We start from the raw sequence: 26,447 nt of genomic DNA, 5'->3' as shown, positions 1-26,447 counted from the left end.
GAGTGGCTTTGTGTAGTAATTGAGTTAACTCCATCTAATACAAGTGAACCTGTCAGATTCATTGCGCAGTCTCTGCCTCTAAAGCGGTGACATTTCCAGTGTGAATGTTTTAAATCACATGCCTGGAACTTGGAACTAAATTTTCAAGAAAAATCATTCTCAGTGCTGAGATTTCCAGGAGTCTGTAAAGAGCACAATGTGGCAGAACTGTCAGGCTCAAGAGCCCCCTGTGCTTGAACTGTAAGTGCAGGGCTGGGGCTCGGTGAAGGACAGAATGTAGGACCCAAAGAAGGAGAAAATCTTTCTCTTTTGGTGGGGGATGCAGAGAACTGGTCTCTTCTTACCTTTGCATTCTCCACCTTTCCCTCCGTCCTTGGCCCTCTTCCCAAGTTGCCAGTGTTTTCACACTACTCCTTCCCCACCCCAGGACCTTTTCCTCCAGGAGCGTCCCACAATCCCCAATTATGTGCCCTTTATGTTCCCCAGTCCAAATGGACCCCAGCACAACCAGCAGCCACACTTTTGGCCATTGGTTGATCTCCAAAGTTAAGGAAGAAGCTCCTTAAACCAGTTTATACTAACATGGAAATGACTGAAAGCCCCCTGCCCTTCCTACAGGAAACCATTCAACCCAAAGAAATCTCTTCAGCTAGTGGGATTTCAGTGGGATTCCAGTAAAATAGCCACAGGGGATGGACCCTGGGGAGAGGCTCTGCAGACAGGCTCTGGCCTCAGGCCTGTACCTCCCAGGTCACTTCATCTGCATCTTCCCATTCTCTTCTGACCCTAGAGACCCTTTCAAGGACCTCCAAGGGAGGACCTAGCAACATCGAGGGTATGAGGAGGGAAGGGGCAGCGAAGGGCAGTGTTTTCTTCGTACGTGTCCTTAGTGTACTGGCAGGGTAGGGACTGAGAAGAGTGCAGTTTATGGGGAGGAGGAGTGGGCCAGCTCAACCCGGCTGTTAACACAGACGTGGAGGACCAGGGAGGGAACTTGGCAAGCAGGAACCCACCAATCATGAGATGACAGAGACCTAGGTTTGAATTCTGGTGCATTATTTACTATGTTGGGTCTTGGGCCACTTACTCAGTGGCTCGGTTTATTATCTGTATAATGGAGATAATTTATCCCAGAGCCAAAGTATGTTACTCCTACCTTGGGATGTCATAGGGTCCCAGATGCTCCCAAATCACTGGCTTGTCTGCACTCGTCCCCCAGGTCATTGATAAGAACTCAGGCGGCTGGTGGTACGTGCAGATCGGTGAGAAGGAGGGCTGGGCCCCCGCATCATACATCGATAAGCGCAAGAAGCCCAACCTGAGCCGCCGCACAAGCACGCTGACCCGGCCCAAGGTGCCCCCGCCAGCGCCCCCCAGCAAGCCCAAGGAGGCTGAGGAGGGCCCTACGGGGGCCAGTGAGAGCCAGGACTCCCCACGGAAGCTCAAGTATGAGGAACCTGAGTATGACATCCCTGCATTCGGCTTTGACTCAGAGCCCGAGCTGAGCGAGGAGCCTGTGGAGGACAGAGCCTCAGGGGAGAGGCGGCCTGCCCAGCCCCACCGGCCCTCGCCGGCCTCTTCTCTGCAGCGGGCCCGCTTCAAGGTGGGTGAGTCTTCTGAGGACGTGGCCCTGGAAGAGGAGACCATCTATGAGAATGAGGGCTTCCGGCCATATGCAGAGGACACCCTGTCAGCCAGAGGCTCCTCTGGGGACAGTGACTCCCCAGGCAGCTCCTCGCTGTCCCTGGCCAGGAAAAACTCCCCCAAATCAGGCTCCCCCAAGTCATCATCACTCCTAAAGCTCAAGGCAGAGAAGAATGCCCAGGCAGAACTGGGGAAGAACCACTCCTCAGCCTCCTTTTCCTCATCCATCACCATCAACACCACTTGCTGCTCCTCCTCTTCCTCCTCCTCCTCTTCCTTGTCCAAAACCAGTGGCGACCTGAAGCCCCGCTCTGCTTCGGACGCAGGCATCCGCGGCACTCCCAAGGTCAGGGCAAAGAAGGATGCTGATGCGAATGCTGGGCTGACCTCCTGTGCCCGGGCCAAGCCATCGGTCCGGCCCAAGCCATTCCTGAACCGAGCAGAGTCACAGAGCCAAGAGAAGATGGACATCAGCACTTTACGGCGCCAGCTGAGACCCACGGGCCAGCTCCGCGGAGGGCTCAAGGGCTCCAAGAGTGAGGATTCAGAGCTACCCCCGCAGACGGCCTCCGAGGCTCCCGGTGAGGGGTCTAGGCGAGGCTCATCTGACCTCATCACCCTCCCGGCCACCACTCCCCCGTGTCCCACCAAGAAGGAATGGGAAGGGCCAGCCACCTCGTACATGACATGCAGTGCCTACCAGAAGGTCCAGGACTCAGAGATCAGCTTCCCCGCGGGCGTGGAGGTGCAGGTGCTAGAGAAGCAGGAGAGCGGGTGGTGGTACGTGAGGTTTGGGGAGCTGGAGGGCTGGGCTCCTTCCCACTATTTGGTGCTGGATGAGAACGAGCAACCTGACCCCTCTGGCAAAGAGCTGGACGCAGTGCCCGCCAAGGGCAGGCAGAACGAAGGCAAGTCGGACAGCCTGGAGAAGATCGAGAGGCGCGTCCAAGCGCTGAACACTGTCAACCAGAGCAAGAAGGCCACGCCCCCCATCCCCTCCAAACCTCCCGGGGGCTTCGGCAAGACCTCAGGCACTCCAGCAGTGAAGATGAGGAACGGGGTGCGGCAGGTGGCGGTCAGGCCCCAGTCGGTGTTTGTGTCCCCACCACCCAAGGACAACAACCTGTCCTGCGCCCTGCGGAGGAATGAGTCACTCACGGCCACCGATGGCCTCCGAGGCGTCCGACGGAACTCCTCCTTTAGCACTGCTCGCTCCGCTGCTGCCGAGGCCAAGGGCCGCCTGGCCGAACGGGCCGCCAGCCAGGGTTCAGACTCACCCCTGCTGTCCGCCCAGCGCAACGGCATCCCCGTGTCCCCCGTGCGCCCCAAGCCCATTGAGAAGTCTCAGTTCATCCACAACAACCTCAAAGACGTGTATGTCTCTATCGCGGACTACGAGGGGGATGAGGAGACAGCAGGCTTCCAGGAGGGAGTGTCCATGGAGGTTCTGGAGAGGAACCCTAATGGCTGGTGGTACTGCCAGATCCTGGATGGTGTGAAGCCCTTCAAAGGCTGGGTGCCTTCCAACTACCTTGAGAAAAAGAACTAGCAGAGGGCCTGGGTTCTTGCAGCCTCAGTGTGCCTCTCTGGCCGCCCACTGGATGAGCGGTGAGACGAACAAAAGGGAAAGGAAAAAACGGGAGGGGTGGGGGGTGGACAACATTCAACCCTACAGAATGGGTGACCTCAAAGATGCCCCCCGTCCAAGCCATCCCACAGCTGGAAAGTAGAGGATGGGGGTGCCCACACTGAGTAAGTAAGGGAATGGACCAGGGAGTCCCAGGCCTGGGACCCAGGGCCAAGAAAGCTGAGATCCCCTGTGCACCATGGGGACTTCACCAATGGATTACATGCCATTTGGGACAGGCCATGTGGGAGACCCCAGTTGTGCCTTTGCTACAGATCTGGAAAAGACGTGGTCATGGGGGCCTCCAGTGTCTTGCCCCTGCTTGGCCCAGTTTTGGTTGCTGGCATCGTGCCACTCCAGGTAGCCCTGCTATTGTCCTAAGCTGTATTTGTGAACTGTGCTGGTTTCCCAGGCATTGCCACTGCATACCACAGGTGGGTACATTAGAAGCCACCACTGGCTTTGGGGCTTGGGGGTGTCTTGTGAGCTCAAGCCTGCTCCTGGGCCAGGCCACTGTCACTGTTAGTTGAAGAAAAAGCAGTTCCCAGGTGCCAGCAAGGACCATCTTCCATAGCTGTCACTGTCTTGGCCTTGAGAAGAGAGCCCGCTCTCTGCGGGGCACCCCATGGAGGACACAGTACCAGAGTTTACAGAGGGTGGGCGAAGCCACCGGTCTCTTCATAATCTGCACAGACTATTTTGGGTATTTCCGGGCGGGCAGTTCCTTTGCATGTTTCGGGAGAGGTTTGTTGATTTGGGGCTTATATGTCAGGCCTTTGGTTTGCGTCTTATTTTAGGGGTTGTTTGGGGGCCTGGGTGGTCGGCCTCACACGGGAAGGGGATGGGTAGTGGATGGGGTTTCTGTTGTATCTTGTGGGTGGGTGATTTTGCTTTTGTTTTTGTTTCACATTCTTCCCCCTCCACAAGCCAAAGTTGTTTCATTTGGTTTCCACTGTGTGGACTGTGCTGGAGCTTGGCGCCTGCCAGAAAAATTGGGGGCTAGGCAAGCCCCAGGTTGCAGACATGATGAAGCAGAGAAACTGTTCTTCTGGTTCCTGCACAACCTCAGAGGGGCAAAAACCCTCCCCAGGAAGGAGGAGGGTGTTCAGGAGTCAGACTTTTGGAGAGAAGGCAGCTCCCAGTCTGCTGGGTGACCGCCATTCTGCATGTGTTCCCCAGCTGGGCAGGGCTGGAAGCCTTACGTATGAAGCGTGGAGAAGCAGCCATTGCCCCCACTATGGGCAGAGGGGACCCGGCTGGCCCCTTGGGTCAGACTGGAGCCAGCACCGCCAGCCACCCCCTCTGGCCTGCTGGCAATGCCACAGGTGCCCAAGAAGATGGAGGATCCCTGTGCCAGGAGCCAACCTGGTCTTCCCGAGGGGCAGTGCCCCAGTGAAGACAGAAGTAAGAGAATAAAGTTCCCTGCAGGTCCTCTGTCACCTTTGGGTTGTGTTTTTCAATTGTTGACATTTCAGAGGGGACCCTCCAGAAGCCTAGCCGGCTTCCCCCAAGGACTCCCCCTTCGCTGGGAGTGGATTTCCACACGTGCCTTTGATTTTGGACAGATCGGGCCTCACAGCCACCGATTCAGCTGCCAGGGTCCCTGGACTGGGGGTTCGTGTTTTCTATAGAGGAGGAAAGGCCCTCCCTCACCCTACTCCCCACCCAGGCAGGGCAGCATGGGACCCAGCGTCTCAGTGCCTTCAAAACCCACCCCCACCCCTACCCTACCACACCCCATCCCAGAGGCCTTGCCTGGGCAACCCCGAGCCCCTGTCCTTCGCCATACACTGATACCTGGCAGCTAGAGCAAATGGCTCGTGTTCTTTGTTGAAGGCCTGTGGTGAGACTGTTTTGTTTCCTTTTGTTTTGTGAGTCTGTTTAAAATTGAAATTAGTTATTTTCTTCTGCTGGACAGTATTAAATAGAGCAGGATGTTGAGTTAATCTGCTAGATTGCAGTACTAATGGTAGTGTTTAGTGTCTTCATATTAATATTATTTGTACTTATTTGAACAATAATGATAAAGAAGTGGTTCATTATTTTTTAATTAATGCACTTTAAATAAGGTAGAATGGAAAAAACCCAGAGAGCAAAGTGCATTACTTAAAGATGCAGTATATACTTTTCTCATTTTTAAACAGCACATATTTATTAAGAGAAAAAAAGTAATTTATGACTATTTAAAATAAAATTTAAAAGTAGAGTGACTGTCAGGTAAAGAACCTTCAATGTAGCTATCTTCCAGGGGGAGGGCCCTGCAGCCTCGCTCCTCAGATGTCTGCACTGAGCCAGTTCAGTCACTAGTGCGCCAGCCAGGCCAGGAGGGAGTGCAGAGCGTGTCTGCCAAGCACAGAGCATCTCAGTTGGACTGGACCACAGTGCTCCCCAAAGCCTGCCTTTCCTGCCCTTCCCCACCACCTGCACTGCCCCCCACATCCTCCCAGCTCCCCCAAGGACCTCCTCTCCTTGATCCCCAGTGCTGTAAGTGATAGTCATTAAAATTCAGAACTGAGAGAGACCTCAGAGGTCACTCTATCCCATCCCTTCCTGTTACTGCGGCCCAAGGACAGGAAATGACTTTTCCAAAATCCCACAGCTAGTTAATGGCAGATCTCCCCACTACATTAATTCCGTGCTCCTCTTCACCGCCATTATAGTTTATTGTGTGGTCATGTTTACATTGTGACATCCAGCCCCAAGGATGGCTGGGAGTTGCTCAGGCATCCAGGAAAAGTGGGGAATGCTGCCACCTGGTGACAGCATGTAGATTTGGGCAGTGAACAGGGATTGCCATGCCCCAGTCTTCGCACCTCGCCCCCTCACCCCCTAACTCACAGCAAAAACGCTGCAAATCCAAAGAGAATATTAATACTTGAAGCAAAAAGGGTGCATGCCAGTCCTTCTCAGACATGGCCAGGGGATACCAGGCCTTGTGCCCCTGGACTCCTAGCCCTAGCCAGGGCAAGAGGGCCTTTCCCTAGAGCTACTGAGCTGCTTTGTGATGCTGAAGGATACTGCCAGCAGCAGGCAGAGGAGGGAGGGGGCCTAGGGCTCTGACCCATCTGGAGGAAAACCAGATCGGACTAAAAAAGGAAAAAGAAAAACAAAATCTCCGCAGTGTCCAAACCTAGTTTCCCATGAGTTGCGATTGAAAATGTGAAATGACACTGTATTGCTGTATACTGCAACTTTAACCATAATGAGCCCTTCTGAGGTCATTATTGAGGTTCATATAATGCCCGAAGATGCAGCATTTGGTGCTTTGTTTTCCTTTCCATTTCAAGACCTTTTTCTTGTATTTCAGGGGGGGAAAAACGTCATCTCCTCCCACCTCATCCCTCTTTGTGACAGCAGGCCTGGCTGTGTTGCCTCTCTCCTCCTCACTATTCTCACCAGGCCATGGGACTTTGGGGGCAGTGAGAGAGAGCTGGAAAGGGGCAACCCTGAGCAGCAGGTGTGCCCCACGCCCTGTGGGTTTCCCCTACATCCAGTGGCTGTAGACCGGCTGTCTTGCCAGGCCTCAGCCCCGTCTACCCCCAGCCTGGCCCCAAAGGTTTCTCTTTCTTCCTCCTTGATTTTCCATCTTGACGAAGGCATTATATAGAATCATTGTAATCACTTTCAGATGTTAGAGCAGCATATTTTACAGGCATTTATATCCATTGCTTTCCCCAGCAAGGCATGTTACTACTTTTATCATCTAAGGAAAAAAGACAAGGGAATTTCAGTCAGGCATTATTTTCCTATTACTAGTGTTTGCAGAATAGGTATAGGACTATTTAAGTTTAGACCTTGGTTTGGTAGTTTTTGTTTTCAGGGGGAAAAAGATAAAAATAACCCCTATTTTTCCTGTTATTGTATTTAACTAATATATTATTTCTTTAAGGTTACTCACTTCCCCTACCCCCTCCAAATACCTTGCATTCTCAATCAAAAATGGAAACAATCTGAGAGACAGGAAAAGTGCAATATTACCAAGATGGATGCCAGGGCTCATTGGGGACAATGGAGGGAATACCAGTGGTGCTCAGGCAGCAAGAGGCAGGGAGCGAGCTGCTGAAGGAATCCTAGCTGTGGAACAGGTGGGTGGGTTGGTGGAGTTTGATCTGGTAGCGTTCTCCTCTCCCCCTTCCTTGGGAAGATGATAGGGTCCCTGCCAGATCCACCCAGCAGAAAGGGATTCAGGCATGAGGCCCTTGACCTCTGGGGCCCCTGACCTCTGGGGCCCCAGCCCTGGAGCAGAGTCAGGCCCTCAGGAACTGTTCCTTGTTTTGATTCCTGTTGTGGTGCAGCCAGCTGCTCAGCCCTGGCCTAAAAATGACTCCCAGCAGCCCTCTCTCACCCCAGTGTCCTGATGTTTAGAGCTGTGATCCTTCTGGTGTAATGTTTGAATCTTTCTAAAACTGGGTGCCCTCAGTTCAGTTTCTAGGCAGGAAGCCTAGACGTCACCAAATCTTGGGGGGATGTGAGAACCTTGATCCGTGCACACCCTAGTGAGACACCAATGGGCAGCCTGGGCTGTCCATTCATCTCAGCGACTTCAGCCTGAGGAGTGAGCCCTGCCTGTGCTCCGCACCCAGACAGTCCGTACAAATTCTGCTCCAGGAAGAGTCGGGGGTCTATTCAAGTTTCTCTGCAGACAGAACTTCCCACAACAAGTACCAATCTGGCCTCCTTCCTCAGCACCGGTAGAGAAAGCAGCAGAATGGGAAGTTTCCTCTGGGTTTGAGCCTCAGAGCTCTGCCCCTCAAGGTGACAGGGACGTCCCTGTGGCTTGTTCCCTCCACCTCCAGTACTGTATGCTTGCTGCTCCAACCCCCATTTGGTGAATTTCTGCACAGACACGGATCTCTGTGCCCCGGAGTGGGACTGTGCCCTGTGCGGGACTCTCCCTTGGCTTATATCCATCTAGATATTCAGTCTTTGAGAATCTCAATGCAGAGCTCTCTGGGAAGAGAACTGTCCACATTGCTAAATAATTAAGATTCCCTCACTTTTTTGAGGGCCATGTGTCGAGAATGTGTGCGTGTGTGCGTGTGTGTGTGGTGTACGAATGCATGTGTGTGTACGCAAGTGTTGGTAACATCCCACTTGAACTAAATAACATGGGGTTAGAGAAAAAAAAAAAACCAGGCAAAGCTGTCTCCATTGAACAAGTCCTTGGCAATGGGCAGGTCCCAAGGGACTCACAGCTTCTGGCAGCAAGTGTGTGTGTCATTCACACACATCATTCTGGCTGGAGAGTGCAATGTGTCTTTTTTTTTTTTTCTTTTTGTAGTTATTTTATTAAGTAGTTGGAAATTTCACACTGGCATTAACAGGTCTAACATAAGCGGCCTAGGCAGTCATCCCAGGCTCCAAAATGAAGATGTGCATCTCCAAAATGAAGAGATGCCACTGGGTATGCAAACACTGGGTTGGTTCAGTTAGGTCACCCCTACAGATGTGTCATCGAGCAGGCTGACTCCCACCCCTCAGCCATGCCATGGGTATGAGAAGCCCCTTATAATAAAAGCTGCCAGTCCCTTCATCCTTGTTTCAGAGGGTGGGTCAGGTGGTCGGGGTGAGAACTTGCTCTTGGTGCACCCAACAAGACCTGCAGGTGCATATAAGTTTAGTCCCAACTGCAGGGCCAGACTGAACACTTCCTGGGAAGTGTGGAGGGCTCTGCTAGACCTTCATGAGTTTCTGGCTAAATCATCATCCCTGTTTGGTGCAGTCTCATGTCTCTGTGGTTCCCAAGGTGCATGATCAGAGCCAGTGAGAAGACAGGAGTGTGACCCACAGCTTTGGGGAAAAACAGCCCCACTGTTAACTTCTCTCCTGCAAACCTGGGTCCCCAGGCCATAAGGTGGGCACACTGGTGCTTACAGACTGGGTGGAGGGCTCTACCTTCCAAGGCCTTGATCCCAGCCTGTCTATAAGGTTGGGATTAGCACGCAATCCCCCTTCCCCAATCCTGTCTTTTTAAAATCTCAAGTTTGCAATTAACCTTGACAATCAACACCCTCTCCTACTGCAGTCCTAGAACTCAGTGGCCTTAGAGAATGGGGATCCCTGCACTGAAGGTCCCTGCTTTGCTCCCAGTTCCATCCTGGCCAATAAGCTGAACCTCAAGAGGTGAAAGAGAAAAAGGGAGGGAGGGAGGAAGAATTATTTAGAGCAAAAGGAAGGCTCGAGCACGTTAGAGGCAAGTGAGAGGCACGTTGGTGAGAAGAGCGTGTGCATGTTTGGGGTAGCTGGGGCCTACTGCCCTTCACTAGGAAAGGCGGCTTCCAGAAGAGGATGTCTTCTAGAAAGAAATGTTGTGTGAAGGCTGAAAAGGGGTTCGGAGTTTTGTCTTTGTTGATTAGAAAGAAGGAAGAAGTCAGCTCTGAGTGTTTCAGGAAGAAGAGAGCAGGTAGAAAGGGAATTTAGTGATTCAACACCCAAGGGTCCAGCCACAGCAGGTTGGAAAATCCTCCAAATTTGGCCACAGAAGCTGGCTAGAAAAAAACTGCCACTCATTGGGCCACATGCTGGGTCCCCATCGGTTCTCAATGAATGGTCACTGATTTACTTAGCAGAGAGGGGAAGTCACCGGCCACAAACCAATCTTGGAGTTTGCAGGCCCTGATTCCAGAATACATGCATCCAGCTCCCGGTTCTCAGCTGGTTTTGCCCACTTCCCTTTGACTGTCCAATCCAAAGCTAGCCTCTCAAGTTGTATAGCTCAAAGACCAGTGACCACAATGGGTCATACAGTAGGGACCCAACTCCACAAATTAGAACCAGGGTTCAGACTCTATTGGGCACATCTGGGAGGAAGGCAACCTCCTTTGTCATCCTGTTGGTACCAGTCATTCTCAAGTATCTCTGACACCTGTGGTGGTTCAGTTTGCTGAGCCTGCCACCTGCTATGAATTAGACTGGGTATGATGAACATTCATCCATGGATATACCCTGCCGTTTTGCAGTGCCTTATAACCAAGGCACACTCCCCATATGAGTTTACTGCAGAGAGAGAACAGCAAAACAGCCACCCTTCTTGAATTTACAACTCATTATCTGCAACAGGTTTTCTTTAAATCCAGGACACAGGATGGGAAAGGGGTTTCCCGGCCAGGTACTCAGAGGTCTGCAGGAAGTGACTCCGGGGCAAGGCAGACTTCAGTAATCCCTGAAGCGTGAGCATATGGACTGCATGGCTGGGTGGGGACTGGTGGACGTCTCTGGAGCTCCAGAACCTTGGAGAATTCCTCATGGAATTCCCCTCCCAGCTCTTAGTGGGCTCTGTGGGGTCAGGAGGAGCCCTTCCTCCAGGTTTTCCTTCTTTCCTCCTCAGCAGAGACACTGGAGAAAGGACATTAAACTCAGTGCAGTCAATTTGAGTGCTGAAATATTTCCAGAATCAATGGTGGTGCTAAACTATCTCCATGTTTCTAACATTTTTAATAGTGGAGTTGGTTTGTTTTTAATCTCATCACAAAAATGCAGTGCCCTTGGGGAAGGGACCAGCCCCTTGGCCTGCCACTTTCCAGGTGTCCCTTATCACTTTGACAGGACTCTTTGGTCTGCAGAAAATGCTCTGTCTTGGCATGCTTCTAGACTAAGATTTGGGTTTTGTTTTGTATTTTGTTTATGTTTACATGCATCTTATATTTCCCTGAAAACTAAATAAAGTTTTGGGCCTTTTTAACCAAACAGAATCACCTCTTACTTCTCCCTGTCACCAAAAAAAATCCATCCAGCTGAATAGCAGATGTCCCATTATCTAAAATTGCAAGGTGGACTCCAGGACCCCAGGGCCCTCTGAAAGAAAGGACACTGGAGGGTGGGGGCAGGTAGGTAAGCTCTCGCTTTTTTTTTTTTTTTTTAAACAGGGTCTCACCCTGTTACCCAGGCTGGAGTGCAGTAGCATGATCATAGGTCACTGAAACCTCAACCTCCCGGACTCAAGCAATCCTCCCACCTCAGCCTCCCGAGTAGTTGGGACTATAGGCGCACCACCATGCCCAGATGATTTTTCTATTATTTGTAGAGAGAGGTTCTTGCTATGTTGCCAGGGCTGGTCTCAAGCTCCTGGGCTCGAGCAGTCCTTCTGCCTCAGCCTCCCAAAGTGCTGGGATTACAGACATGAGCCAGCTCTCACTCTTGCTGAGAATCATGGTCAAGCTCCTCCAGCCTCTTCCCCATTTTGGGAGGCTTTCCGGGCAATGGCCAAGGCTTTGAAAGATGCAGATCTTGGGGCCAAGGACCCACATCCAGCAGGCCTAGCTGCCCCTTTAGCACGGCCCCCGACCCTCTCCTGCTTTTGCTGGACCCCAGTAAGCAGGACCGGGTAGCCCTGATGGTAGGAACAGGCCATGGCTGTGCAAGGCCATGCAGAGGCTGGGTAGCCTGAGCATCCTCCCGGGGATAGGATGGGCAGGCAGGTATCCCACACGCCTCTGAGGCCTGGCGCTGCCAAACGAGCTCAATTCCAACACTGTGCCTAGACCTTGGGGCCAGTCTGGCTGCCTCCTCCCCACCACCCCTCTCCCCTCAGCCTTCCCCACCACTCGGCTCACTCGGCGCACCTAGAACACTTCTTTAAAGGACTCTATCCAGAGGCTTCCCTTTTCTCCTCAGTGGCACCACCCATTTGGTATAGGCCTCTGCACCCACCAGTGGGAACACAGCTGAGCTCCCTCCAGATGTGGGGGTCTGAGCCTGGGGAGAGGGGTGGAAGCCTTGTTCCTGGGGAGCTCAGAGCACAGCCCCTGATGACCTGAGTCGACCACTTGTCATCCTCCCATTAGCCCCTAGGTGGCACTGCGCACCCGCCCCCCCCCCCCGCCCCCGGCCCCCCGCCACAAGCAGCAGATTTGAGCCCTGCTCAGCCTTAACGGAAAGCCAAGCTTCCTCGTGGAATCCCAGGGCACCTTCCCCACCACACCCTGCTCCTCACAGATGCAGTGGCCTCTCCCAATTTACAAGGCTCACCTGGCATTCTAGCCCCAAGTCACACTCCAGCCCCTGACTCCAGGGAGTCTTCCCTGATTGTCCCAGCCAACCTTGAAGCCTCAGAGGCCTGCAATTACCCCTAAGGGAAGGGCCACACCTCCTGATGACTCCCCTAGTACCCAGGACACCAGCCCTCCCATACCCCAGCCTGCCCCCACATGTGCACACACACGCTGGCCCTCCTTCCCCAGTGCTCCGCGCACAGCACAGCCCTCAGGCTGGTACGAAATCACCTTTATTCACAATCACAGCGACCCAAGTGCACAAGGGAAGCAGCAGCCACCCCTGCACTGACAGAGGTAATGAGATGATGGCTTCCTCTCCCCAACCCTCAGCCTCTGGGATCCCTGGCTGGGGGTCCCGCTAGCCAGCCCCCACTCCCTCCCACAAAAGGGGTCTCCCATGGTCAGTGACTGGGTAGTGGAGACCCATAGTGGGACGGTGACTTCCACAAAGGCCCAGCCTGAGGTCCTGGCACACCGCCCCATGGCAGCCCTCACGGAAGAACTCCCGACAGTCACACAGAAAGCCTGCCCCTCTCTCCCCAAACCACCATTTTGCAGAAGTAGAAGCCGGGGCTCCAGGGGGCTACGACTCAGCCAGGGACACACAGGTGGTTAGTGGCCAGGACTAAAACCCATGCCCTGCCTGCCACACAGAGGAGCAGTCTCTGATGGATGCAAAAAAACAAAAACAAAAAGCCATCTGAGGGGGCACAGGGCTGGGAGGCTGGGAGAGCCCAGGCCAGGGCAGGCAGGGCTGAGAGGACCAACCTCAGCAGGTGGGGCGCTCCCTCCCCAGAACTTAGAATGAGAACCTGGAGGTGTGAGAGGCAGCCCCTGCCTCATCTTCCCTACGAACAGGCTCCCTGTCCTGCCATCGCAAGGTCCCCCTGTCCTGTTCCTGGCCCACACTGGGAACACTAGCCCTCCTGGAAGTTTGATGTCCTTATGGACGGGGGACCTCCTGGGCCACCTGACGTACCTGAGTCAACCATGATCACCCAGCTCTGGCCCAGGAGGAAGGGTGCTCTGTGGCTCTGGGTGACCACCAGCCCCACGGCACTAAGGAGGATCGGTTTGCCTCTCTGTAAAATGGACACTGTTTGCCAAAAGGCCTCCCAATTTAGCTCCTCCTTATGGAGTTCCAATTCATGATTGGCAGGGCTGGGTATGAGCTTTGTGGCTGGAGTCGGGGGAAGATACTGAGTGATGACTGCCTCAGCCGCACCGTTTCCCAGGTACCCCATATACAAGGGCAGTATTTCTAGGGGCCCAGAGGATGGGAACTCACCTACAAACCAAAAAAAAAAAAAAAAAAAAAAAAAAAAAAAAAAAAAAACCCAAACCACAAACCAAATAAATAAATTAATTAAACTGAGGAAAAGGGCTGGTCTTGGCCCAGGGAACGCACACCTCCCCACCCGGGGCCCTGGCCCATCCCAGGCCTGCCGCAGGCTCTATCAGCCCAGGCCCTGGACAGCACAAGATGTGGGGAAAAGGTCTGAGAGGGTAGCTGCAAACCTGTTCTCAGGGACCATGGCAGAAGACCAACCCTTTTCCCCAGCCCATACCGAAAGGCTACCCCTGGGCAGCGGCATCCAGCGAGATGATTGGGGCAGGAAGGCTACAGCCAGGACAGGGTCCTCCCCTTCTCAGCCAGGGGCCCAGAACCTGGAGCCCTCTGCAGCCTGTCCATGTGCCCATCGGGCAGTGGGAGAGAGACATGGCATGAGGCTGCAGCCTGCCCAGGACAGGAGGCATCCACCAGCCTCTCACCCCCAGCTGCCATGCCCATTGGGCAGGGAACGAGGAAAGAGAAAGTAGGCATAGGTCAGAGAGGGAGACAGCAGCTCAGGAGCGGCCTGCCCAGGGCGGTTGTTGAGCAGGCTGTACACTCCTCAAGGGCAGTTGGCTGAGGGGGCAAATGAGCCTAAAATTCAGTCCACACTGCACTAGCCAGGCCACATGCCCTGGCTCAGGGCTGCAGCTGCCCAGAGGAAGGTATAAGTTTTCTAATCTCACAAAGGTGCCACATGGACTACAGACACCTCCTAGAAACCTGCCCAGATGGGGACAGATTAGGGCAGGCTGAGATCCCAATTGCCCTCAGCATGCAGAGAAGAGCTGGGTGCAGAGAAGGGAGAGACAGGGAGAGGGCGGCCTCCTCTCCTCCCCTCCTTCTGCCTGGCGATTTGCCTCTGCCCCCTCCCTGCCTGATACCCCCCTCTCCCCAAACCTTCAAGGGCCTCAGTTTCCCATGTTTAATGGAGGAGGAAAAGTTTCCAAAATGAGGAAGAGAAGGGGCCCCACTGGCTTGTTCCTCAGCTGGGGCTGGGCTGAAGCCTGAGGAGATGGGTGTGCGGGGTGGGCCACCGCAACGGGCTAGGAGCTGCGGTAGGTCTTGATGATGTCCTTGATGGGGCGGCGGCAGATGGGGCAGCAGGCGTGCAGAGCCTTCTTGAGGCGCAGGCCACAGGCGTAGCAGAGGCACATGTGGCCACATGTGTAGATGACCGTGTCCACCGCGTGTTCATAGCAAATGGTGCACTCATCGCTCCACTGGCCCAGACCTGGGGTCACTGGCGACTCAGGCAGGCTCACTGGCGAGTTGGGGGCTGTCCCTGAGGACAAGGGGGCACCAGTCAGGAGGAGACATGGCCCAACCTGGCACTGGATTCATGGGAAGAGAGCTCCCCAGCCTCGTGTCCCCCTACATTTATCAGGATCTGCCTGTTCACCCTGACAACCCAACTTCCAGGGCACAAGGGAAGAGGCTGAGCTCTGAGCAACCCACTTCTGACCCACTCCACCCCCAGATGAGGGGAGAGTGGCTAGGAGGCAGTGAGAGAAAATACGGCAAGATGGAGAAAGGAAAGGGTCCCGAATCGTTTAAGGTAGGTCCCTCCCTAAGCTACCCTTTGGCACTGCTGAGCTAGGGGACAGAAGGGGATGACCCCAGAAATCACCCCGCAACAAAGGTTCACTGAGCCCAGCTCCGGCTCCTCTCCACTCCCAGCCCAGACACAAAGGCCGCATCCTTGCCACAGTCCCACACAGTCACCATGGAACAGAGAAGCCAGCCTACTTACCGCCAGCAGAGCTACCCAGAGGGCCAGAGCTGCACGTGCTGAGCAAGGGGTCAGAGAGGCGGCTGCCCAGGGCACTGGGCGAGGTTGGCGTGGAGGCAGGGGAGCAGGGGAGTGATGGGATACCACGCTCAGCCAGGATGGTGGAGCCTGTGAAAGGGGAGGGAGGGAAGGACACGCTAGCTGCCTGTCCAGGCCAAACTGGAGAAAGCTCCATCTCTCACAGTGGGTTCCCAGGCTTGACCACACAGACCAGCCACAGGGCCGAGAGCGGGATTTTGCAGGCTGGTGCAGAGGATCATTTGATATTATTGCCGTGGAATGTAGCTAATCAGCTAAAGACTTTGACCCCCGTCAGCATCCAGCCTGGCCTCTGTTCTCACCTATGAACTGGAAGGCCACATCCTGCTTGCTTCTTGCTAAAACAGCAGCTCCAAACTAGGCCCCTGCCTGGCACCTACCTCCGCTCCTCCTCATGTATGCTTTCTGCAAAGCTTCCTGGGCCGGAGCATGTACGTTACCATCTCCCCTGCCCCGCAACCTCACCCTCCTGTTCAGAGCCCTGCACTCTTCACCACTGTCCCCAGATATCACCCACCTTTTCTGCATGGCACCTCTGCAATGCCTTTGCCTTCACCCTTTCCCACCTTGTTCTGATCATAGATTCTCTCCTCCCCTCCTTCCTCCTTCTGTCACTCACTTCCTCTCCTTTTATATATATATATATATATATATATATATTTTTTTTTTCAGACGTAGTCTCACTCTGTCACCAGGCTGGAGTGCAGTGGCATGACCTCGGCTCACTGCAATCTCCACCTCCCAGGTTCAAGGGATTCTCCTGCCTCAGCCTCCTGAATAGTTGGCATCACAGGCACATGCCACCATACCCAGCTAATGTTTTTGTATTTTCAGTAGCGACGGGGTTTCACCATGTTGGCCAAGATGGTCTCGATCTCCTCACCTCGTGATCTGCCCGCCTCAGCTCCCAAAGTGCTGGGATTGCAGGCGTCAGCCACCATGCCTGGCCTTCCTCTCCTTTTTAACAATCCATGCCTACCTCTTTCCCTCCTTCCTTCTTTCTTCCCTTCAACAAATCCTTACCGAGGACCTACCAAGCACCAGGCCCTGTGCAGACAGAAAGCTGGAAACAGCCCCTGCCTTCAAAGAGCTGGCTGTCCAGGAAGCCTCTGGGGGCTGTCCTCAAACTCCTTCCTCCGGGCCGCCCTGACTACCCCCAGACCACATTACTCCCTCAAGTACACACACACACGCACTACAGACACACGACTATAAAACCACAAAGGCTGGGGTATTATTTGTTCTGTGCGCAGGACTCCAGTTTTGTTTCTCCAGTAAAACCATGAGCTTTCTTTTTTTTTTTTATTTTTTGAGAGGAGTCTTGCTCTGTTGCCCAGGCTGGAGTGCAGTGGCGCCATCTCGGCTCACTGCAAGCTCCACCTCCTGGGTTCACACCATTCTCCTACCTCAGCCTCCCGAGTAGCTGGGATTACAGGTGCCCGCCACCATGCCCAGCTAATTTTTTTTGTATTTTTAGTAGAGATGGGGTTTCACCGTGTTAGCCAGGGTGGTCTCAATCTCCTGATCTCGTGATCCGCCCACCCTGGCCTCCCAAAGTGCTGAGATTACAGGTGTGAGCCACCATGCCCGGCCCATGAGCTTTCTTAGAACAGGAAATCTTATTCACCTGTGACTCTCCCACAAATCCTAACATAATGCCCTGCACACACCTAAGTGCCCAAAGAGATCTTTTTTATCTGTAGTTATTAATTCTAATTCATTTAGTGATATTATTATTTCTAAGGATATTCAATAGATGCCCACAGGGTTTCTCTTACTGTGTTGATATTTTTCCAAGTTAATTATCATCTCCTCCTTTCACGAATTCACAACTCCTATTTACTTTTCTTGCCTTCTTGCATTGGCCAGCATTTTTAGAACATCTGTAAGCCATCTCTATTATATTCCTGACTTTCATGAGAATATTTCTAAAGTTTCACCAGTAAGCATGGAACTGGCTGTATGTTTTGTGATACACATGAGTGAAGGAAATAACCTTCTATTCTTAGTTTACTTAGGCTAGCCATAAAGCTAAGCATTCCTCTGTAAGGTTAATAATGACCCTTCATACATTGCCACTGGTTAGTTATTCCTTTGAAGTCAGTCAGGATCTTCAAACACCAATTTTCTGGTTGAGATGCCCAATTTTCCAAACAGATCAGGAGCACTCTGTTGAATGTCTATTGAATTCTGGGTGGTTCTTCTTCAACACCCACCCTGGCCTATCTCCCTCTTGAAAGGGAGAAATCTGGATTTTTTTTTTTTAAGCCTCCCCTTTGCTCCAGTCTAGTAAACCTCTTTGGGCAACAGAAGCCTTACTGGAAAGCTACTTAGCTATTATTAGATGGTGCTGAGGGAAGAAAGTACCTTACTCTTATGTAATTTCCTTGCCCTGAGGAATAGTATATCCTGGTCAGTGAAATCAGCTTGACTCTTTTTTTTTTTTTTTTTTTTGGCATTCCAGCCTAATTTCTTTTTATTCCATCTTGAATTCTCACCCAAGCCTGATTCATCTGCCTGCTTGCTTGCTTTCTTTGTTTCTCTTTCTCTCTCCCTCTTTTCTTGAAACGGAATCTCACTGTTGCCCAAGCTGGAATGCAGTGGCGCCATCTCAGCTCACTGCAGCCTCCACCTCCCAGGTTCAAGCGATTCTCCTGCCTCAGCCTCCCAAGTAGCTGGGCTTACAGGCATGCATCACCACCACCACACCCAGCTAAATTTTTTTGTATTTTAGTAAAAATGGGGATTTGCCACATTGGCCAGGATGGTCTTGAACTGCTGGCCTCAAGCAATCCATCCGCCTTGGCCTCTCAGAAGTGCTGGGATTACAGATGTGAGCCATCACGCCTGGCCCTTTCATTCCCTTTTTATTTATGTTTCACTCCATCTTCATTTGGTCTCCTTCCAGAGTTGGAAGTCCCCAATGATTTTTATATGACTTTGCATGCTCTCACAAACCAACAGCATTACAAACATTAACATATGTGTATTCATTTATTCACATGTGCCTATACACAGTATGCCAATCTCATAGAGTAACTACCTCATGCTCACTCATCTACACACATTATCTTACCTATCAAGCCTCCTGGGCTGAGGTCTAGGCTAGGGGCAGTGAGGCCCAGGGGTCTCCAAACTTGGGTAAGCATACTTGCTAAAGAAAACCAATTCAGATGTCCAGAACCTGTCCAAGGTCTACAGAATTAAAATCTCTGGAGGTGGGGTCCAAGAATCTGCACTTTAATAGGTTCTCCAGGTGAGTCTAATGAAACCAGCTCAGTCTCACAGAGCTGGTTCAAAGACCAGCACTCGGAAAGCATGAATACTTGCTCACTCTGGGGTACAGAGGTACCAGGAGACACTTTGTGAAAAGATTTCTGGTCAAATTAGTATGTAAAAACTGTACACCAAAACCACCATCACCGTCTCCTTAATCAAACTTCATATTAAAGGCTCTGAGAAGTCTTGCAATAAAGAATCTTCCTCCCTTCTTTTCTTAACTCAATACACATCCCCCAGGCCTTTCACACCCTGTGCCCCCCAGAAAAGGCAGGTCCAGAACTCTGCTGCCCCACTTTCCCCAAGGCTGCCTACTCAGGTATTCCCCAGAGTCCCCCAATCAGACACCACCCTGCACCACCTGACTACTGACATTCCAACCTCTTTTTCTCATTTGGACTCACAAACTTCCTTAAAGGTGAGGACCTTTATTTCCATTTTGGAGAAATGGTAACCAAGACTCAAAGAGTTAACTGCTGGAAGAAACCTTTTTTTCTTTTTTCTTTTTTTTTATACGGAGTCTCGCTCTGTCGCCCAGGCTGGAGTACAGTGGCCCGATCTCGGCTCACTGCAGCTCCGCCTCCTAGGCTCACGCCATTCTCCTGCCTCAGCTTCCCGAGTAGCTGGGACTACAGGCGCCCGCCACCATGCCCGGCTAATTTTTTGTATTTTTGGTAGAGACGTGGTTTCACCGTGTTAGCCAGGATGGCCTCGATCTCCTGACCTCGTGATCCGCCCGCCTCGGCCTCCCAAAGTGCTGGGATTACAGGCGTGAGCCACCGCGCCCGGCCTTTTCCTCTCATTTTTAAGTGGTCACTGGGTTGTGTGCTTCTGGATTGTTTATGTATCTGTGAGACTATGGGTTGATCCGATTCTGGGCATCAAACTCAATAATTCGCGCTTTTCCCAGTCTCACCCCCGGGTGAGTCTCCCAGGTGACATATACGGGCTACTGACTAGATGACCGAGTCCCGCCCAGAACTCACCTTAGGTGTCTGTGATTCCTTAGCAACATCATCATGAGCCTGGAGGAAGGGAAGCTCGCCCTTTGTCCCCTACCCAGATCGTCCCCGCCTCCAGGAAAGGCACACGCCCAGGCGCAGTTGCGGGCACTCACCGAGGATGCGGATCTGCGTGATGGTCCCGTGCAGGCCGAAAAGCATCCAGAGCGGCTGCGAGGCGTCCACGCACAGCTGCATGCCGGCGGCCGCGCCATTGTGGCTGAGGTGCAGCTCGCCGTCGGCGTTGACCACCAGGCCCAGGATGTCGCCGCTGTGCAGGGGCCCGGGCACGCGGCACACGGCCCAGAACTCCTTGCGGTCCACCAGGGCCTCAGGGCTGAAGGGCAGGTCGGCCGGCCGCAGCGTGCCAGGGTCGCACGTGGTGACGCCGAAGGACAGCGCGCCGGGCCGCGCGCCACCCGAGCGCGTGACCTTGACGAAGATGGTCTCGGCCACGCGCACGGGCCGGCTAGTGAAGACGAGCGCGCGCTCGTCGCGCCCGTGCTCCACGCGCGCCACCGTCTGCTCGTCGAGGATGCGGACGTGCGCGCCGGCGCGCAGGGCGTGGAAACGCAGGTCGCCGTCGAGCTGCGCGGGCAGCGCGCGGCTGTGTTGCGAGTTGAGTGAGTTCTGCGGGATGGGGCAGCCGGCGGCCGGCGCGGCCTCGTCGCTGTCCGCGCCCGGCACGTTGAGGTCGCACAGGCTCACCGAGAGGCGCGCGTCGTCCGCCTCGCGCCGCAGCGACGGCCGCCGCAGGGCGGTGAAGGAGCGCGGCCGCAGGCAGTCTGGGAGCACCAGCTCGCTATCTGCGCGGGAGACACGGGGCGGTGTCACGCAGGACTCCCGGGAGGCGGCCCCGGCGCGCCCCGCTGCCCGGTCCCTACGCGCGCACCGTTACAATCCCGGATGGCTAATGCCGCACACGATACTTGTGACATAAATTAGCGAGCACAGTCAAGAAACTGCTCTTGCAGAACATCTGTTTAAACAGAGGAATAGGTGGGGGGAAGCAGAAACTTAAACCATGTGAGTGCTTCCAAATACTCACAGGTGCTTGCTATATGCAAATATGTACTTCCCCATTTTCTACAGTAAACGTGTACTCCTTATAATTTAAAATTTTCAAAAATTTAACTCCTGGGCTCCTTCCGTCTTATCCCTAGCACCTAGAACAGCGCCGAGCACTCTGTTGACAAACAGTGATGAAGGCCTAACATCCTGGGAAGCCAGGGAGCAACCACTCCCCAGCAAACACACACAGACACCCTCTTTGCGTACACTGTCTCATCTAACCTTAACAATTACCTTTTGAGGCTACCATTGCCATGTCAGGACACAGGCTGAGAGAAGTAGATCTATCCAAGATATCCTTTTGAAAGTGGCTTAATAGGGAATCAAACTCATCGTTCTTTTTAAAATCATACAAGTTATACAAAACGGTATTTTGTAGAAAATTCAGTTCAGCAAAAAGAAAAAATAATCGCCTGTAAGCCCACCACCCAGAGAAAAACATCTTTAATATCTGTATGCATGACCTTTCAGCCTTTTTAAAGGCTGTATTTTTGGTTTGTTTTTTTGTGTGTTTATTTGGCGTTTTTTTTTGTTTTGTTTTTGTCTTTGTTTTTTTGTTTGTTTGTTTGTTTTTTTGAGATGGGGTCTTGCTCTGTGGCCCAGGCTGGAGTGCAGTGGAGATAGCTCAGCTCACAGCAACCTCCGCCTCCCAGGCTCAAGCCATCCTCTCACCTCAGCCTCCCAAGTAGCTGGGATGCACCACCGCGCCCAGCTAATTTTGTATTTTTTAGGTAGAGACAGGATTTCGCCATGTTGCCCGGCTGGTCTCCACCTCCTAGGCTCAAGCGATCCTCCTGCCTCAGTCTCCCAAAGTACTACATTAGAAGTGTGAGCCACCACACCCAGCTGGTAACTTTTTTAGTGCAAAAATTGTGTCATGCTATATAAACATCACTTGTTTTTTACCTTTTACATGTACTACATCACTTTGAAAATGTGATGACATTGAAAATGTGATGACCCATTTCCCCAGAAAAATGCACATTCTCACTAAATTCTGTAGATAATTTCTCGGCATTCATGAACTACATGAAGCCATCCATGGGCAAGGACTCCAGGCTAAGAACCCTTGGAGCTTTTTTCAAAATTTTCAAAAGTTTAACTCCTGGGCTCCTTCTGTCTTATCCCCAGCACCTGAACACCTCTCCATGCCAATAACCGTTTCCAACACCATATTCTTCTAATGGCTGTGTTATGTTCTGCTTTATGGAGTCCTATAACTTGCAATAAAAGTAATCACCATGTTCCATGAATTACCCCTGCAATTCATTCTTACAGCAGCCCGTGGAAGTGTTCCTGTTTTACAGATAAAGCTCAGCGGCGTTATGACAGCCACCATGTGGCAGATCCAGGATTGAAAAAAAAGGTCTGTCCAACTCCCAATGCCGCATTCTTCACTTCCAGACTCTCCTTGTTTATTGAAGCCCTTCTGTGTGAGTCAATCTCTCCAAATTTGCCTGGTGCCACTGTAAGCCGCACCGTGGACCCCGATCCCTTCCTTCAGGCCTTCTCTCTGAACCTCTCCAAGGGAGAATCTGTGCTGTCTCCTCAGGAACTGGGTTAAGGATGGCTGGGGTTCTCGGGTATGACAGCAAAGCTTGGGGGATTGCTCTGGTAGGGACAGCAGAGGCCAAAATTCAGCTCCACCTGAATGTAGACATGGTCACTAAACCTCCCTTTTTTCTTTCACCCTTTCCCAGAACTGTGTTGTCTGGCCCCCAGAAAGCTCTGGGTGTGGGCCCTTCCCCCCAAGCCTCCCAAAGCTCTGGAGAAGCCTCCTGGGGCCTGGCTGATTGGGGTTTCCTGGAATCATGTTGGCGAGGAGGAGGGAGCCGGCCGGAAAATGTGATTATTCCAGGGAATTGACTCTGACAGTGATGGTGCAGAGAGGCTGGGGGGCTGCAGAGAGGCAAAGGCAGAGGCCAGGAGGGCCTGTGCAGGGGGAGGTGGGAAAGACAATGGGAAAGGCAGAGGCGAGGAGGGCCTGTGCAGGGGGGAGGTGGGAGACAAATGGTGCAGAGCTGGGGAAAGCCAGTGGGCTGACCTGAAGCCTGGGGAATAGCCCCTGCTCCCACACCCCTCCGGGATTCCAGGCACTGGCCCTTGGGAACTACAGAGGGTGGGAGACAGAGAGGGGAAGGGGCAGTAACAGCAGGGAGAAGAGGAATCAAGTCGCTCAGATATGTCCAGCCAGAGCTCCAGGAACACAGCTGTCACTGGGCCCACACCACCACCTCAGGACAATCAGTCCAGAGCTCCTGGGGCTGGGCAGACCCTCAGAACAAAGCTCTTCATGGGACTGGATGTAAGCTATCCTGGTCTCTCTGCCCCTTCAGGCATCCCCTTCTACTTAAACATGCACACTACCAGGTGCTCACTAACTCCCAGGCAACCTGTTCCACTGTGGAGTTAATCTGTCTTTAAAGAGTATTTCCTTCTCTTAAACCAAAATCTACCTCCCTGTATTTAACCCACTACCTCCTGAGCTGCCTATCAGCCCAGTACTGAAGACAATTCTCAGGGAATACTCAGACTTCCCACACACCTTCCCACCTCTTAGACAATGAACAGAACCAGACTCAGTACTCTAGATGTGCACCAACCAGCTCAAGGCACAGTGTGGCCATCACCTCCCTTGGTATATATGCTATACTTCTAATAATGCAACCTAAAAGTACATTAGGTTTTTTCAGTAACCAACATTCATATACTAGTAGGCAGGACAAGAGCACAGTTAAGTGCAATGAATTTGAAGTCATCAGTCTAGGTTCAAATCCTGGCCCTGCCATTTCCTGTAAGACAAGGCTACAAATAGCTGAACTTCTTGGGGGCTCTTCAGCAGTGAAATCAGCATCTACTGATTTACATAAAATCTGTATCTAATACTCCCCTTAGAAGAGACGCTGTGAGGATGAAAAGGAGTAAGGTACACAGGGCACCTAAATAGGACACCTGGCACAGTCATTAGGCTAATATAAGCCATTGTTATTGGCATGTGAAATGCCACATGATTCAGAAGAAAGTGCATGGGCTTTGGGTGATCCAGGTCTGGATCAGGCCTAGGTTTAAATGTCTGACCCAGCACTTGGCTGATGGTTTTTGGGTAAACAACCTTCCTCCCAGCCTCAAATTGCTCACCTAGAGAATAGGGGTAATAATACCTGCCTTGAGTTGTTGTTGGAAAGCTGAGGTAAAGTGGGACCATCCCCAGCACCAAGAAGCTACCCGATAACTTCAGATATTAGTATTTGCTTGGCTTGAGCATAGTCTCAACTAAAAGTCAGGTACACCTGTCCTCAGACCAGGGGCTTTTTGAACCTTAATGCAGGACTTCACATCAGTCATGATAGGTACCCAGGAAATATTAATTGAATGAAATCACCAAAGACCAAGAAGCAGCAGCTAAAATGTAGAGGTGAGAGGATAAAGAAAGGAAGCAGAAACAGTGGAGGATGTACAAAGAGAAGAAGGGGGTAGGAAGTGGATCCCTTTAGCCTTGATTGAAATCTTGCTAGAGTTGGGAGGGGAGGGACGAAAGCTGCTAGGAAACAGCTAAAAACGGAACGAATCCCTAGGGCCAGTGCCCAGCCCAAGTCTGTCTTCTCTCCCTCTCCACCCCTCAGGGTCAGGAGCAGCTGCAGGCAGCCAGCAGCTCCAAAATAACCATCCCATCAGTGAGCCCAGCTGTGTCGAGGCCCTGAAATAGATGAAACTCGAGACTCAGGAGCTGGTCAGAGCACCCTCCGCAGAAGGGACGGCAAAGGTCACAGTTGAGTGAGCCAATACCAAGTTAGAGGTCAGGGCAGTGTTTGGGGCCCCAAGCCATGGGAGAACACCATGGAACCAACCTCGGCCCAGGGCTGCACCACTTGATGGATAAGGCTTAGAAAAACCAGATGGGCAACCTGTCACCCCAAGCAGTGGGGTGGCCCCACATTCGGAAGCAACAAGTTACATAATCGGTGCCGGGACACGTGCCCACCTACTTTGGAGGTGTTTATGATGGGAACAGAGACGGCACAAGGCCACGAGGAGAAGCTGCTAAGCTGACTCCCCTTGCATGTCCCATCATTCAGGAAAGAACCTGTCAGTCTTCAGCTCTTGCCTATTCTGGTGGCCGGCAGTGGCTCTACCGACACCCTGAGCCAGAGCAGAAATAAGCAGGCACTGCCAGGGCAGGGAGGTCCCGGCCATGTGTTTCCTCTCCTCTAGGTGGTGCTGGGGGCCCTACTCACCGACCTACTGTGTGCCCAGCCCTGGGCAGGGAGTCTGGGAGAGGGAGGAGCCAGGAGTCAGTGGAAAGGGCAAGGCTTAAGGGCAGGAATTTGTTTGTTTGTTTGTTTGTTTGTTTGTTTTTTGATACAGGGTCTTGCTCTGTTCCCCAGGCTGGAGTGCAGTAGCAAGATCTAGGCTCACTGCATCCTCTGCCTCCCGGGTTCAAGCGATTCTTGTGCCTCAGCCTCCCAAGTGGCTGGGACTACAGGTGCACACCACCACGCCTGGCTAATTTTTGTATTTTTTGTTAGAGACAGGGTTTCACTAGGTTTCCCAGGCTGGTTTCGAACTCCTCAGCTCAAGTGAACTGCTGGTCTCGGCCTCCCAAAGTGCTGAGATTACAGGCGTGAGCTACCATGCCTGCCCCGAAGTCAGGAAAATATTTGAATACAATTTGATTACCAGAGTCTTGGCATCTAGGATTAGACAGAAGCTTAGAGGAACTAAGGAACTAGGAAATCCACTTACCCCTGCCAATCTCTCAGCCTGGCTGGAAGCTAGAATGGCCCTAGGGTCAGGAAGTTTACCATCTCCCAAGGCTCCCTCCACCTTGGAACAACTATGACTTAGAAAAACTCTCCTGGTGGGAATCCATCTGTGTCCCACATACCCTCCTTGAGGCTCCCTCTGAGTCTTCTCTGCTTTACAATAAATATCCCCTTTAGGATCAAGATCCCCAGCTAAGGCTGAAGTCCCCTTCCTGTTTCAGAATGGCCTAGGGAAGGTATTCTGGAAGACACAGGAGTTGACTTGACTTGGGCTGAAGCACAGGAGGGTTTGGGTTGACAGGTGAGAAAACTGTTAGCAAACACCTGGTGAAGAGCAGGATGGGGAGGGAGAGGGGACAGACTGAGGAGGGCCCCAGGGCCAGCTGTTGCCCAGAAAGCTACCCGGGCCTGCCATACGCTGCCAGCAGTGCAGGGTAACCAAGGTAGGACCTGGGCGTGGAGGACCTCAGGCAGGCCAGGGCCTCCTTTGAGGCAGAGCTTGCCGTCAGCCTGAGAGTCCCATTTGTTGACGTTCTCACATCCGGAGCACTGGCTAATCTGTAACCAAGGGTCAGCCTGCAGCCGCCCGGCTTGCTGGCGGGTATCTGCTGGCCCCTGTTTGGGAGGTGCTGCCAGCCCTTTACTGTCTCCACAAACATCCTCCTGCTGGTCCGCATCTGGCACGGGGCATGGGAGGGAGCCGGGGAGGGCGGGTGCCTGGCTTGGACAGGCAAGGGGGTTCTCCACCCATCTCAGCACCCACCTCCACCCTCTCCCTTTAAACCCAACCATGGGAAATTTAGGAGAAACAAACATGTTTTCTGGGGCTCACAGAGGGAAGGGCAGAACATCCTAGAATTACTCAGTCACAGACTTTAAGATTCAGAGAATCTTCAAGCCATGGG

At 52.6% G+C, this 26,447-nt stretch overlaps 2 protein-coding genes and 1 long non-coding RNA gene across 22 annotated transcripts in view; 1 reads left to right on the top strand and 2 right to left on the bottom strand.

The window, feature by feature from the left end:
- Positions 1 to 10,957, top strand: part of SH3PXD2A (SH3 and PX domains 2A) — a 256,400-nt gene extending 245,443 nt beyond the window's left edge. For 7 of the 13 annotated variants that reach the window (XM_015148096.3, XM_077947456.1, XM_077947460.1 and 4 more), the window contains one exon: positions 1,220 to 4,710. In XM_015148096.3, coding sequence (XP_015003582.1) covers positions 1,220 to 3,193 — 1,974 coding nt within the window. In that variant the 3' untranslated portion in view covers positions 3,194 to 4,710. Of the gene's footprint in view, positions 1 to 1,219 lie in introns of all 13 variants that reach the window. The other 6 variants (XM_015148097.3, XM_015148095.3, XM_077947461.1 and 3 more) reach the window with 1 other exon arrangement.
- Positions 10,958 to 12,478: 1,521 nt separating this feature from the next.
- Positions 12,479 to 26,447, bottom strand: part of NEURL1 (neuralized E3 ubiquitin protein ligase 1) — a 99,831-nt gene continuing 85,862 nt past the window's right edge. For 6 of the 8 annotated variants that reach the window (XM_077947467.1, XM_001113989.5, XM_028826812.2 and 3 more), the window contains 3 exons: positions 19,825 to 20,514; positions 15,351 to 15,497; positions 12,479 to 14,882 (listed from right to left, as the gene is read on the bottom strand). In XM_077947467.1, coding sequence (XP_077803593.1) covers positions 14,644 to 14,882; positions 15,351 to 15,497; positions 19,825 to 20,514 — 1,076 coding nt within the window. In that variant the 3' untranslated portion in view covers positions 12,479 to 14,643. The remainder of the gene's footprint in view (positions 14,883 to 15,350; positions 15,498 to 19,824; positions 20,515 to 26,447) is intronic. The other 2 variants (XR_013398384.1, XR_013398385.1) reach the window with 1 other exon arrangement.
- LOC144331339 (uncharacterized) lies at positions 21,268 to 25,209 on the bottom strand. The gene is made up of 2 exons (XR_013398396.1): positions 21,596 to 25,209; positions 21,268 to 21,468 (listed from the first exon to the last, which is right to left on the bottom strand). It is a non-coding gene; the product is annotated as an uncharacterized LOC144331339 (long non-coding RNA).

This window comes from Macaca mulatta, chromosome 9 (assembly GCF_049350105.2).
Source record: "Macaca mulatta isolate MMU2019108-1 chromosome 9, T2T-MMU8v2.0, whole genome shotgun sequence".
Lineage (NCBI taxonomy): Eukaryota > Metazoa > Chordata > Mammalia > Primates > Cercopithecidae > Macaca > Macaca mulatta.
The sequence above is the reverse complement of the archived record's forward strand: the minus strand, read 5'-3'. Positions and strand labels throughout refer to the sequence as shown.